Here is a 14,897-nt window from a genome sequence, read left to right on the forward strand (position 1 = left end):
CTATCAAAAATTCCTTTTGAAAAGCTAGGTGCTTCTTGAGTCAAGAAAGACTTCATTTGCACTTTATGCTACGCACCTTTCAGAAGGTCTGGGAGAAGTGCCTCTCTCAGATGGACAATCTCCTGAAACCAGACAAAGCCTGCCTAATTATTTTGTATTACATCTCCCACACTGTAGCAGAGTTAGTGTTTTGCATTGAAGAGCATATATAGGATATGTGCTGAATAAAAGGGTGAGCAAGAGCTTAGTCTCGTATTCTGACACATATTTCCATGTCAAATTATTCACTCACCAGCTGATGACCTTGCGAAAGTTACATCATTACTCTACCTACTTTGCCTCACATGTAAAATGGGCATTTGTTGTGGTAACTCAAAATTTCTTTTTTTGCAAGAACCAGATGAGTTAATGCTTGCAAAGCATTTTTAAGTCCAAACATAATTAATAGTCTTTGCATGACAATATTATTTATTTTTTAATGACAAGACTTCTGTATTTCTGTGCTAGGTGAATCCTGGCAAATACCAAGTTAAACCTTAGTCTGAGTTTCCAACTTTTGAGAACTCTCTCTGAGAAAGACCCTGTGACACTTTGGAAGAGAGACATTAGGTTTTCTTTCTCTGTTTCATGTTCAGAGGAATCATGAATGTAGATCTGGGAGAATGGGGAGATAATAGGAATAGAGATGAGAATTTCTGTATAAAAGGAGTGGAGCAACAGAGATGGGAGAGTCTAGAATCTGGGTTCTAATCTTCTATTTTCCATGAACTCACATGAATCCTTGGACAAAATATACAGGACCCCATCCTGTATTTACATGCATCCCCAAGTTCACAAAGCTAGTTAGTGGCAAAATAAAGGCTCACTTTAAGCCTTTCCATTCTAGGGGTAAGATGAAAGGGGAATGAAAAGAGAGCTCCCAGTTTCTTTTTGTGTTATATTCTAGAAACATAATTTTACCCACCATTTGAAGAAAACAAGGACTTCACTACAAACTGATGCTACATAACAAAAATTTAAAAGTAATGGGAATTAATACCATTTAGGGGGGAGTTATGGGAGGTAACTAATGGTAATTGCTGGGGTAAAAACAAAAATGTATGTAACAGTTATAGGAATTTCCCATGACAATGGCCCTTTAAACCAAGCATTTCCCAAATTCTGTGAAATAAGCACAACAAATAGTATAAGCTATAGTTTAACAGTTGAGAAAGCTGAGTTTCTGAGAGTTACATGCATCCCCAAGTTCACAAAGCTAGTTAGTGGCAAAATAAGGGTTCACCCAAAGTCTTTCCATTCTAGAGTACAGTTATTTTCTATGATACCACTATTCCAAATCAATAAAAAAAAAAAAAGTTCAAAAGATCATTCTCCATGGGATGAACTAACACATATTCAGGAAGCAAAAGCCTGTGGTCTTATCATGCATGGTTCCACAATCAGTCAGTTTCAGATTTTATAAGTATATCCAAGCCCATTATTGAAGAAATAACCTTTGAATGACTGGTCATTGCCAACAGAATAAAGCCCATCTACAGATTGTCACCAATTTATTTTTTAAATCTAATGGCATCCAACCAATTTTGACTACTTAACATTCCCTAAAATTTAATCATCACTAGGTAGGATTTTTTGTTGTTGTTGTTATTCACTGGTAAATCCTAATGTAGTAGTCACTAAATAATTATTTGTAGAATAAACAACCAACCTTTAATTTTCATGCATCTGTGCATTTGTTCTATAATTTTCTCCAACATAATACTTTACCTTAACCTCACCCATCTCAACTTTATAGCATCTGGGGCTACCAATCTTTCAATAATTGAAATACCATCTCCCCAACAAAGTTCTCTGATTACCAACCATGGCAAAGATTCTATAGGACTTAGACTTCCTTACCATTGTGGTCGGCAAGGTGGGAGGGGTTGATGTGGGAGAGGGGTGGAGTGGAGGATAGGAATGAAAAAGAAAAAAACAAACATGTAGTTTTTGTTTCATGGTACAAATAGAAAAAAAAATTATAGATAAATAATAATTATAAACATAATCATAATAGCTTTTACTGTTTGTTGAGGTCTGTTTTTATGTCACCCTCCTGCAATCCTGTAAGATGTGATGATATTGCCATTTTTCAAATGGAAAAGCAGAGCTTTGAGTATCTAAGACAACTCATCTGAGGTCATGCAGAGAGTAAGAGAACCAAGATCAAAACACTGTTTTTTTGTCTTTTTTTAATTCAGTCTTTGTTTTCCCCTTGGTATCCCACTCCTAATTCTTTTTTAAAATGGCTGAGTAAAGCATGTGTCAATGCCCCTGAAATTAGAAGTCCATAACATTTAATGTGTTCCCGCCTATATGAGGTATCTTTGGGAGCAAGACAGATGTGTGGGAGACCTGGCCTTGTGCTTTAGGTGCAAGTCGCCTGGAGTTTGGGGAGAAGACAATGGAAAACACCACACAAACAACTATCTAAAAGGACTTTCAGAGTGAGATTGTGATATGAACTACTTGGAAGAAGCAATATTTTTGATTAGAGAGGCCAGAGGTGATGTCAGAAAAGAATCAGCATGTGGACTATCTTGTGAGATGAACCTCACAAGCAACATCATAACGGCATGACAATGTGGAGAATCAGTGAGTAGGTGGTTTCACTAAGCTATAGACATGAAAGGAAACCTGCTGTATATGACTAAAGACCAGGGAAGAGAGACAATTTCATCTGGATGACTGCCTCTGCAAGACTGGTAGAATTTTAGAAGTCTGTTTTCCTGACTTCTACAACTTATATAAACTTTTAACAATTATCTATGGGACTAGCCACCCCTCAGAATATTTAGACAACTGCTCAGTTACCTCTGGAATTTTTGTACTATCCAAGACATGGAAGGAGCAGGAAAACACTAATGCCTTGGGGTGATGCCATATGGGGAGTTTCCCAGTTTTTTGTGCTGAGACAATTTAGTTTAGAAATTATTTGAAGTCCATAGACACATTGGTTACTACTGAGAGAATGACAGAATCATAGATCACTGTCAATGGTGAGCTCATAGGGATCACCTCATTCATCATATGGGGGCTCTGTGGACCAGGTGAGTTGAGTCAGTATCCTAAGGTCACACAGTGACTGAGCTGGTATAACTTCCCATATGTCTCCAAGTTCAGTACAATACTCTTTCCAGAGTAATAGCATTCCTAAATGATTATCTGATTTTCTTGTGCAAAATATGCTCAGGTTGTCTTGAGTCAAGTTATTATAGTATACTAGCAAGAGCCTGAGAGTGAAAAATTATTCCCTAAGGTATTAGGTGAGACCAGAAATCTGTTCCCACTATTAAGGTCTTATGTGGCAAAGAGTCAAATCTGTTTTTCCCTACTCTCTCTTGTGCTTAGGAATCCCACCTTGACCTCAGGGGAGAGGACTTGTCTCAGACATTTGATGAAGTTAACATGTGTCACTGCACCCACGCACGGCAGCTCCTGGAAGATGATTACTGCCGAACCAGAGATGACACAGAGAAAGGTAACTTCCGTGGGCCCCATTGGAGAGACAGCCTGATCAAAGCTAGAAAATGCTTGCATTCTTAAAAGGCTTTAGGTATTCATGCAGTTCCAATACAGCCAAAGGCCTGTCTTGAAAGGAGACCCAGCATGCTTTTTTTGCAGCAAAGTTAATCCCACTAAAAGCTTCTTCAATTAAGGCAAGCTCTAGGGGCCAAGAAATAGACAAGTGAATTAAGCCTTAGAGATTCAGCTCCTCCTTCCTCCCTGCCCTTGTCTACCAGCCAGGAATGTGAGGAGGAAATGGGTTAGGTCAAATCTATGCTTGAGCTCCATGAAGCAAAGAATAAGGATCTATACATGCCCAAGGTGATTTTGCTGCAAAACGCTATGCCTTTACAATAAGTCTTGCCTAGCACCTGGCTCCAAAAATTGAGAATCTCACATCTGTAAGTCTGAGAAGAATGTGACTGGAGAGAAAGAGTGGTGGTTTACCAAGAGGCAATTGAGGTATGACCATAGAATTCTTACTTACACTAATAAAGAAACTGGTGATTCACTACCTTTGGTTAGAATCCCTAACCAAAGATCCAGAAACAAAAGTTCATAATATACAAGTGATTTATTAACAGAGTGCTTTAAAGGAAAATAATAAGAGAGTGGGCAGGACAGGGAAGGGGAGAATGCCAACCAGGCAAAGGAAAAGTGTCAGGCAGTGTCCTGGGAGAGCAGCTTCAGACTGAACTTAAAGGTGAACTCTGGAATATCTAGATGACTCAAATATGTCCCAGTCTGAGGTTGGGGATTTTGAACTTTCATAATGCTGTACCTATCTGTTATTGGTAAGAGCTCTCCATGGAGTATATACATTCCTGGCACTTCCAGCTATTTATGAATTTCCAATAAAGGGTTCCTCTAGCCTAGGAAAATCCTCCTAAATCAATCACAGTCACAGGTAGGTGAAAGTGCAATATACTAATATGTGAGACACGGATTTAAGAAAAATATATTTCAATCACTAAACAAAAGCAAAACAGCACTATTCTAAGAGTATCTAGACCTTAACTCAATATCTCTTACCAGGTCTATTCCCAAAGTTTTCTTTTGATTTACATATCTGTGTTCAAGAGAGTTACCTTCAGGGCCTCCCTGCTAGCCTGGGGTTAAGTCTCAGCATCACCTCTGAAGCCTGAATTCTATCCCTGGCCAGGGAGCTAACTCACATATGCCACATCAGACCTCATTGGTGCTTCCCTTAGCAACGTATTTCAGTAAATCCCCACTCTGTCTCTGGTGAAATCCTCTTAGCCCCCACACCTCTGGCCTATACCCCAGTTATTCTATGCATAAATAAATAAAATATTTTTTTTAAAAAAAGACTTACTTTTATTTACCAATTCCTAGGCACTGTGCTAATACTTTTTTTTATATATGTGTTAGGGTACAACATGATGGTTACCATACAGTGTATGGAATAGTATGACCCACGGAGCTTAGCAGTTTCAGTATTAAGTCTTGATTTATCCATTTAATAGCTGAGTAACTTATACAAATCATTTCTCTCTGTGACTCAAGAAGTAAAGAAATGATTGCAAGGAATACGTGAAATAACCAAGTACAACCTTTATTATAATTTTTTTTTTACATTTTAAAAGGAAAGATTTATAAGGAAAAAGAGAAGCAACTTCATAGTCGCAGGTGGGCAAGATAGTTACATTTTGCCCAAGTACAATCTTTAATAACTCAATTATAGTACATAGACAGTTAAGTAATGGTTATTAATGATGATGATGATGATGATAACAATAATAATACTGGTCTTTATGTAACCATTTATAAAACAAATTTTTAAAAGAGACCTATAGGTGTTAGTCTCTTCTAAGCCAGAAAACACAAAAGTATTGGACAAAGATCTTACCCTCACAGAATTTACATTCCAGTAAGAAATGACTAACAAGTGCACAAATAAGTAACTAATACAATGCCAGTTACTGATGAATGCAATAAAGAAAAGTGAAGCAAGTCAAAACTAAAGAGCAGGTTGTGAGAGATGGAAGTGGATTTTAGATATGATGACCAAGGAGAATCTTTTCAGGGAAGAACCACTGAGCAGCAACCTGAATGAGTTGAGGAGGTGAACCATGGAAAGATCTGAAGAATAGTATTCTAGGTAGTGGTCAGAGTAGGAGTGAAAGGTCTAGCTCAGAATTCACTTAGTACATTACAGATATAGAAAGATTCCAATGTGGTATGTTGGAGTGAAGCAGGTCAAGGTTACTAGGAAATAAAATCAGAGACAGTGGCAAGTAACCCATGAAGCAAGAAGTGTGATTTGTATTTAATCTGACTGCTATAGGATACCAGAAGAGGATTTTGAGCAGTTGGTGATGACTCCAATATATTTTTTAAAGATTTACTTATTTTTATACAAGAGCTGGGGTACAGGCCAGAGGCGCAGGAGGATGAGAGGATTCACCAGAGACAGAGCAGGGAGCAGAACAGGCAGACAGAAATACACTGCTGAGGGGAGCAGTGGGCGCAACAGGAAAGGTCTGCCACACCATGTGGGGAATCTCCCTGGCCGGCCTAGAATTGAACCTGTGCTGCAGAGGCTGCGGACAGCTTCACTGTGCTGTGTTTAACCCACTGTGCCACCGGAGAGGCCCGACTCTGATATATTTTTAAGACTATCATTTTCCCATGTGCTCCCATTGGGCACAGGTGCATTGTACAAATCACTTTCCAGGAACAGCCTTGAATCGCATATAGTTTCCAAGCCGAATAAGCTAACTAAATTTTAATAGCAAACGTGGGTTACTCACTCATGTATCTCACTATATTTTCTTTCAGACAATAATAATAGTGAAAATAGATAACATTTGCAAAGCAAGATACAGAATCTCTGATATAAAGACCAGAGATCCACCATCCGTGATTTTCTTTAATCTTTGGTTCTCTCTATTTAACTGATTTCTAATATGTAGCTTCAGTTTTACTGCATTTTTTGGAGTATAGTATCTTCCATGAAAATAACTGTTTTAGGATTATCTTATATAACAAACCCGCCTGGTTTGCTAGAAGCAAAAATGACACATAGCTGGGAATTAATGTGTTTTTTTTTTCTTTTTCTTTTTTGCAGCAGGTCCTCCATTCACATACCTATAATGTCTCTACAGTGACTGCTGATTGAAATTCAATGTTTAGCTCAATGTTGCACAACTCCTCTCCTGGGTGCAACCTCTCCTGTATACCTACTTAACTATCTTCTAACACAAGAAATCATCCTTCTTAATATAACTATTCTCCACTGTCTCTCAAAGACATCATGTACAATTTTATTGCCACATCATTGCTTATTTCTTTTACTTTCCTAGTGTTAATTTATTCTCAAGACCAAATTCAAGATCTACCTCTGTTGTGAGGCCTTTCCTTGACAACTAAATCTTCACCGATCATTCTCTCATCCGAACAACTTCTGCAGTTATACACTGAGCATATGATCACTTGGATTATTACTAATCTTTCACAGAACACATCTATCTGGAGAGACCATCTGTGAACTTATTGAAGGTCAGGATCACACGAGTGATCACAGGACTGCCTTTGTATTCCAGGTACTTTGCATATATTATTCAACTTTCCCATCAAGCTCCTCATTGTTCAATCATGCTACATTCACACCTCTGTCCACCCCCAGCACACCTACTCCTGCTTTTTTTCTGTTTGTAGCATCTGTGAATATAAAGTCCACAAATACTAATGTCCAAGAATTTATCTACTTTATTTCTACTAACCTTGACTTAATTTCTACTTAGCTCTCCTTTGCCAATATGGGAACAGTCCCAGTGAATTCAAGTTTTTCCCTCTCTCTGCCTGAAGTTCAGTCTAAGATCTGTTGGGGGAGGTGGGGGGCTGCGGTACATTCAGTCATCTGCCCAGTTGACTGAGGATTCCATGACTCCATCTGGTCCTTTGACAATAATCCATAAGGGACATGTCTGAGAGATTCCTTTCTCCCACATCAATACCCATGCCAGAATTGCCACTCTTTCCATGGGAGACATAGAAGTATGGTGATATATGATGCTTTTTACAGCTCTACCTGCCTAGACTCACAAACAACTGTGTCCATTGTCACTTTCCCAGGGCTCTGTGATAACCTCAGGAAGAAAGTTCTGTCCATTACCCCCAATGTCTATAATTTTATCTTTTCTATATCATGGCTCTTCTCTCTGAGTACAGAATATTTCTATGTCATGGAACAAGCCAGCTCTCACATTTTTCAAATATTTTGTCTCTGTGCAAATCATCTAAGTTACCCTTAGCAACATAGAGTCAAAATTCATTAAAACACTTGCAAATAATTTTCTATTATCACTTGAAACTTCTCTGTCCTAAGGCAAAAAGGTTAGAACAACTATTGTTTTGATTAGAAAGATGTATGGACATATGGATAAATTATCAAGAAAAAATTGATTATGAATTTAACAATGTTATCCTATCATAATTATTTTTAAGTAAGTACCCTAAACTTCTCATCTATGTAATATGCCAACTTGACAATCAATTTAAACTTCTTCCCTCTTTTTTTTTTAAAGATTTATTTATTTATTTATTTATTTATTTATTTATTTATGTATTTATACAAGAACCGGAGTACAGGCCAGAGGTGCGGGAAGGTGAGAGGATTCACCAGAGACAGAGCAGGGAACAGAACAGGCAGACTGACTGAAATACACTGCTGAGGGGAGCAGCAGGCAAGACAAGAGAGGTCTGCTGTGCCATGTGGGACCCTCACCAGCTGGCCGGGATCGAACCCGTGCTGCAGAGGCTGCGGACAGCTTCACAGTGTGGTGCGAAACTGTCCGCGCCACCAGGGGAGGCCCTAAACTTCTTCCTCTTAAAACATCTCCATTGGTATTGTACATGAAACTAATACCAAAGCCAACTCCTTGGCCTAAAATTAGTTTCAATGGAAACACAAAGTCTTAGAGGGTTTGCTTGAGAAAAACAGAATTAATCATCTAATCAAAAAATTCAAAGGAGATGGTGACAAACTGTAACTGAAGAAAAGACAATGTGTTCTAGAATTTCAAGGAGAAAAAAGCTACTTTATTTCATGGCCTTTGTCTTTCCTAACACTCACCCAACTGCCTACATATTCTGATTATTCAGAAAGCATCTGTTGATGATAATAGTCCTAATGTCTACTTGCAAACTAACTCGTATATATATATTTTTTAAAAGACAGTAGTCTAGTGTATTTTATAATAAAGAGCATATCTTCTTTCCAAAAGAACACATACACGTAATGGTCTGAGCACTGAACATTGTCACAACATCCAAAGATGTGACCCACGGTGACTATTATATATTTGACACATCGTGTCAATTGTGGAGAGTTGAAAAAAGAGATTTTTTTTTTTAGAATGAAAGACATTATAAAGACAATTTTCCATCAAATAAAAGGGTCTCGAGAAAATGGCAGTATTTTATGATGTACACAGTAGCCATATAGACTAGGTGCCACTCTCAGTCCTATGTAGCAAAAACTTCTCTAATTTCACCCTCAAAATTTTGCCTTTAAGGACCAGCTGAAGATCATTGGTGATTTGGTGATGAGTGCATTTTAATGACATGCATCTATAGTGATGTAACCCTCTAAATCTTATGTAGTGTTTAAACCAATGTTACGGCATTAAAATAAGGATACAGTTTATAAATAAATAAAATGTGAAAAAATAAGCCCACCTAAGTTCTATACTTCATTCAAACCATTAGGCTTTAGGAAGATTCCAAAGGCATAATTTAGTTACACATAAAAAAGACATGGAATCACAGATGCCCAAACTTGTCTCTTCTTCCACAATCAAATATAACGTGTATAAGATTTGATATTAGGTAACTACTTTAAAGGCACCAAAGTAAGATAATAAAAGTACATCAAATATTAGTCCTTACCCTCAGAAAGTTTACAGTCTAATTTACAAAATAACACAAAAGCAAAAATTAAGTACGGTGAGAGGTGATGAGAGTCTATCTGGTACAAAGTGCGATGAAGCACAAGAAATGACTAACCCTGCCTTCAGGAGTAGGAGAAATCTTCAGTGCGGAAGTCATTTTTACCTGGATATTGGGGAACAAGTGGGGACTTTCCAGTCAAACAGGGAGGGAATGCTTCCCAGAAAAAGGAAACAGCACATGTTTATTTCAGGAAAGTGAATGATTCCACTACAAAATATTAACCGAGGGTGGACCTTGAGGTCCATGGGGTGTGGAAAACAACACCAGGCAAATATCACGGCTGGTTGATGACTGGTGAGATGGTGATCCAGGGCCTTGGCTGTCAGGAATTGGAACTTTACTTTACATAAAAATGCAGCAGAGAAATGCAACCCTGTGAAGGAGAAACTTGAAAAGCTGTTGGAGAGGAGTGAGGCACTGTAGGAGCGAAGTTTGAGAGCGGTCTCCCTGGTGGCGCAGTGAAGATGGAGTGGGGGAAAGCAAAGGACTAGTGAAAGTGCTGGTCGAAGTAGAAGGACAAACTTCAAGGACCTCTTCAGAACCTCTGGTCCTGTTGAACCTGATGGAAAAACCCTAATTATATAGAAGAATTTTAACTCTGACCCCAGTTCTATTTATAGAAACAAGCACCCAAAGTAGGAATCTCAATTCCCTGTAAGCCATCAGCTGCTGAGGTTTACAAAAAGGGGAGGTATTGGGCCTCCCCGGTGGCGCAGCAGTTGAGCGCTGGGTTGCGAAGCTGCCCGCAGCCTCTGCAGCGCCAGTTCGATCCCCGGCTGCTTCCAGGAGGAGGGTCCCACATGGCGCGCAGACCTCTCCTGCCTCGCCCGCTGCTCCCCTCAGCAGTGTACTTCGTCAGTCTACCTGTTCTGTTCTCTGCTCTGGCTCTGGTGAATTCTCTCACCCTCCTGCACTTCTGACTGTACCCAGTGCTTGTATAAATAAATAAATAAACAAATCTTTAAAAAAAAAAGTGGGGGGGAGGTATTTATTTACAATTCCTTTACAGTTGTGTTTATAGAATTGAGCTACTTTTTTTCAGAGTACATTTCACATATATTTGGAATTATTCTTTCAATGTGTGATTATTGAACAACAGTTTGATAATTTGCACAGACTCTGATTTCTGAAAAATCAGGAATTATTCCTGCATTTGTTCATCACTGTCTCTGGAGGCTAGCAGAGAGTGTGGAATACAGTGATGTTAAATAAATGTTTGTTAAAAGAATGTTGACTGATGATATTGAAAATAGTTAAATTTATGGCATTCTCCATAGAAAAATGTTTTTTTTCTTGTTTTTCAAATGGCAAGCAAAATATTCAGTCTTGATTTAATTACAGTTTAATAAGTTTTTCCCCCTTATATGCAATTTTTTCTTTCCAACACTGCATGTGAACATTAGCTCTGTACTTTAAATCCCAGATTTGAAATGTGAAGCAAATTTGACCGAATTATTTTATTCTGTGAACTTTAAATTCCCAAAATAAAATAACACCAACTGCTTAGCCTGGCCTTAATTATCAGTATTTCCTTTCTTTCTTTTTTGTTTTGTTATTTTTTCTATAATGAAAAAAGACTTTTTTAACTTAAGGCAAACAATTTTTTAATCATGACTTTAAATTTGATGAGGTTCCATTAAGAAACTCCATGCGTGTCCTACTTCTAACAGGCGTACATATAAAGAGACAGTCAAAGCACTTCATTAAAGGCAGAAGATTAAGGCAAAAGATTACACAACAAAACCACCCACATTCAGTTTTGCAAGTCTTACAGTCAGCCTGAATCATCACCCTAGAGCAGCCTGCATTCCGTTCCAACTCATGGCTTCAGTTCACTATTCGAGACACAAGAAAGTAAAATATTAGTATTGGTGACCAAAAAGGCAGGTGTGTTCGCTTTCCTTGGTTATTCTTATCCTTGGAGGCAGCAATTGTTTCTTGTTTTTTACTTTGTAAACACTTCTCTTGGGAGGTAATTAAAGAACCAGAACAAATCTTAAGATCCCCATAGGATAACACTTGGTCATATTTCTAGCAAAAGAATCACTGGCTTTAGAATCTCAGAAAATAGCTTTTAAATCAGTCTTACCCTATTTCTGGCTCACTCCCACATCCTTTACATTATTCATCCCATCCTTCAACAGACTCTTCTCTCAAAATCTCAATTTTTCTCTTCTTACACTTTTTTTCTTGTTAGCTAAACATAATGCAATGGTCCTTTCTGGTAAACCTGTTCATTTTCAAGTGTCTGTTTAAATACCAGCTTCATGTTCTCCCTCTTCATTCAAGGCAAATGGTATAATTTGTTTTCTTAAGTCCTACAGCACAGGATTTATGTATCGTGATAGTCTTCCACTGCTAGTCACTTGTTTGTTACTCCACTAATATCACATCACCACACCCTTTAAGTCAGAAAGTGTGGAAGTCATATCAGAGAGCTACTTAGATTCCAATTTTGTGCCCAAATAGTGTAGACAGATGAAATAAATAGTGAATGAATCAAATTTAAAAAAGGTAATTGAGATTCTTTATAATTATAAATATAGGTAGAACAGAGCAATTAAATTATGAAGAAACATTTCTTAAAGGAACAAGAAATAAACATAAAAGGAAAGTCAATATAGTCAGCGTACTTGATTGTTAAAATCAGTGTTAACATCTGGGCAAACAATAAAAAAAAGAGAAGCTATGGGTCATATAACTGGCATGACTTGATTCAGAGTAAGGGTGAATTGGAATTAGAGCAGTCCTCATCAAGATTGAAACTGAGCATCAAATTATCACAATCCTTTATAGAATTGACATAATGTACCTACAATTTATGTATGAGTTAACAGAAAATAAGATAACATTCAGAAGAAAGAAAATATACATAGATGCAATCATTTTTATACACTATGTCAAGCATTCAATCCAAATTACTGTTTTGGCCAGGAATAAAATAATCAACTGGGGGCCGGGGGAGGACTGGTATAGATATCCCAACAGGTGAAACATACAGAACAAAATGAAAATTATTTTATACCTGAAAGAGAAATCAATCCACAGATTTAAAAGTGCTATGTATCTTAGCCAGGATAAATGCAAAAACAACCACACTGAGATATTTCCTGACAAACATTTATTTATTTCAAAGAAGCAAAAAGACTGATAAGTTGGTTCTTCAAAGGCAATGATAGAAGCAAAAGACAAGTGATATTGTTAAGGTACTGAAAAGTAAAACTCACAAAATTTGATGCTGGAGAAAATTTCTTTCAAAAATAAACACAACATAAAGAAATATTCCAATAAATAGAAAATTCATTGGCAGGAGACATGCATTGAGAAATAGTCTAAAAGATGTCCTTTAGGCAAAAGGGAAATAATTCTAAACAGAAATGCAAGAAGGAAATTGCACTACACAGAAATGTAAATAGAAAAAGAAATCACTGGAAAGAATAAATATGTGCATAAGTAGTACTGAATATTAACTGTTTACAACAACAATGTTAACATCATGGGGGCTAAAGTATATCTAGAATTAAAGTATTGACAATAATATAAAAATTATATGAATAGAGAAATGGAATTTAAGAGTCTTTTATTTCTTGTATTTTCTGACAGACAATATAATTTAGAGAAGGCACTAATAATTCAAGGATTCAAGTTTTAATTCCTAGCATAAGCACTGAATAAAGAGAAAAATAATTTCTAACTAATAAGGTAATAGGTGATAAAATGGAATTATAATTTTTTTAAAAAGTATTAATTAAAAAGAAGGCAACAAAAGAGAAAAAAGGAACAGATGGGGCAAACAAAAAATAAATAGCAAGAGGGGAAACTTAAATTTAAAAATATCAGTGATACATTATCTGTAAACAGATAACATGTTTCAGATTTGATAAAAATAAAAATGTACTTTCAATTTATGTCACACCTTAAACATAAATGTGTAGAGAGGTTAAAAATAAAAGAATGGGAAAAGATGTACCTTGGACAAAAATTTAACCAAAAATTATTTACTGTTACTCTATTAATATCAGAAAAAGTAGGCTTTAGTGCAAAAAGCTTTATTAGAAACAATAAAAAAATGCTATAATAATTATGAATCTGTCTGTAAATAATAATAAAGTCTCAGTAAAACTACAGCCAAAATAAATGGTTGAAGCTTTCTCTCTGTCACTGACTAAGCAAGCATGCAAAAGCCAGTGCAAATAGTGGAGGTTTGAACTATAAAATTAGCAAACTTGATAAAATGTTTCAAAGTATTAAAATAAAGCACAGTGTGGTCACTAGAAAAATATACACTATAGTATGCTTAAAAAATAATGTAATACCCCAACTGTTTGTATATTAAGCAATATACTTATAAAATAACTCATAGATCAATTATAAATTATAAATTATAAAATATTTTATAAATATTAAATTATAAAATTATACATTATAAATTATAAAATATTTTGAATGACATGCCAAAAAATGGCTTATTAAAACTTTTATGTAGTTAAAACTGACATAAGAGAAAACATTAGGTTTTATGGGTGCAAATTAGAAAATAGGCAGTACATGTATTGTGATTTAATTTTTCACGTCAGGATACTAAGAAAATAATATTAAAGTAAACACAGAACAAAAGGAAGAAAATAAGATAGAATTAATGAATAAACACCAAAGTAAAATACAGAATACTAATGACCAAAAATCTGGATTGTGAAAAAATAATAATGAAATTGTTAAATCTTTTTTTGCAAGATCATTACCTTAAGAGAGAAAAGTACAAATTATCAATATTAGGAAGAAAAGGGGACAATATTATGGTACAGATATTAGAAAGATAATAAGACAATGTTAAGGACAACTGACAATAAATTTGTAATTATATAAAGTGAACAAACTCTTAAAAATGAGAATTTACCAAAATATAAACAAGAAGAGAAAATCTAGATAATTCAACATTTGATACTTTGAAATGATTTTATAATTTTAAAACATTTCAATTTTTTTTTCCAGGCACAGATTGTTTCAAAAATGACATTTCCCAATCATCTGTGAAAACTAGAATATTAGAGGAGGAACAAAAGAAGGCAAAATAAAAGCATCCTTTTTTCTTTGATAACCAAAAAATAAGTGTTTACTATGTTAATATTAATAACAATGTAATAATAACAGAATGAGTAATTACAGCATATGGATTAGTGCAATGAATGACAAGGATGTTATTAGACACAGCAGGTAAGAATTGAGAATCTCTATTGTAAGCTGCCTGAACCACATGTGAAGTGATACAGTGCTATTTAAAAGGTGACTGATTAATCTGATTAATTTGAAATGAACACTGCAAACACTAGGGCAACCAATAAGTTATTTAAAATAAGTATAATATATATGTTAAA

At 35.9% G+C, this 14,897-nt stretch overlaps 1 protein-coding gene across 1 annotated transcript in view; it reads left to right on the forward strand.

The window, feature by feature from the left end:
* TP63 (tumor protein p63) overlaps positions 1–14,608 on the forward strand; it is a 276,044-nt gene extending 261,436 nt beyond the window's left edge. The window contains exons 17-18 of the mRNA XM_054700436.1: positions 3,391–3,520; positions 14,515–14,608. Of these exons, the coding sequence (XP_054556411.1) occupies positions 3,391–3,520; positions 14,515–14,556 (172 nt within the window). The 3' untranslated portion in view covers positions 14,557–14,608. The remainder of the gene's footprint in view (positions 1–3,390; positions 3,521–14,514) is intronic.
* Positions 14,609–14,897: the final 289 nt, after the last annotated feature.

The sequence above is a fragment of the Talpa occidentalis genome, unplaced genomic scaffold (genome assembly GCF_014898055.3).
Source record: "Talpa occidentalis isolate TD23 unplaced genomic scaffold, MPIMG_talOcc4v2.1 talOcc4.4, whole genome shotgun sequence".
Classification (NCBI taxonomy): Eukaryota; Metazoa; Chordata; class Mammalia; order Eulipotyphla; family Talpidae; genus Talpa; species Talpa occidentalis.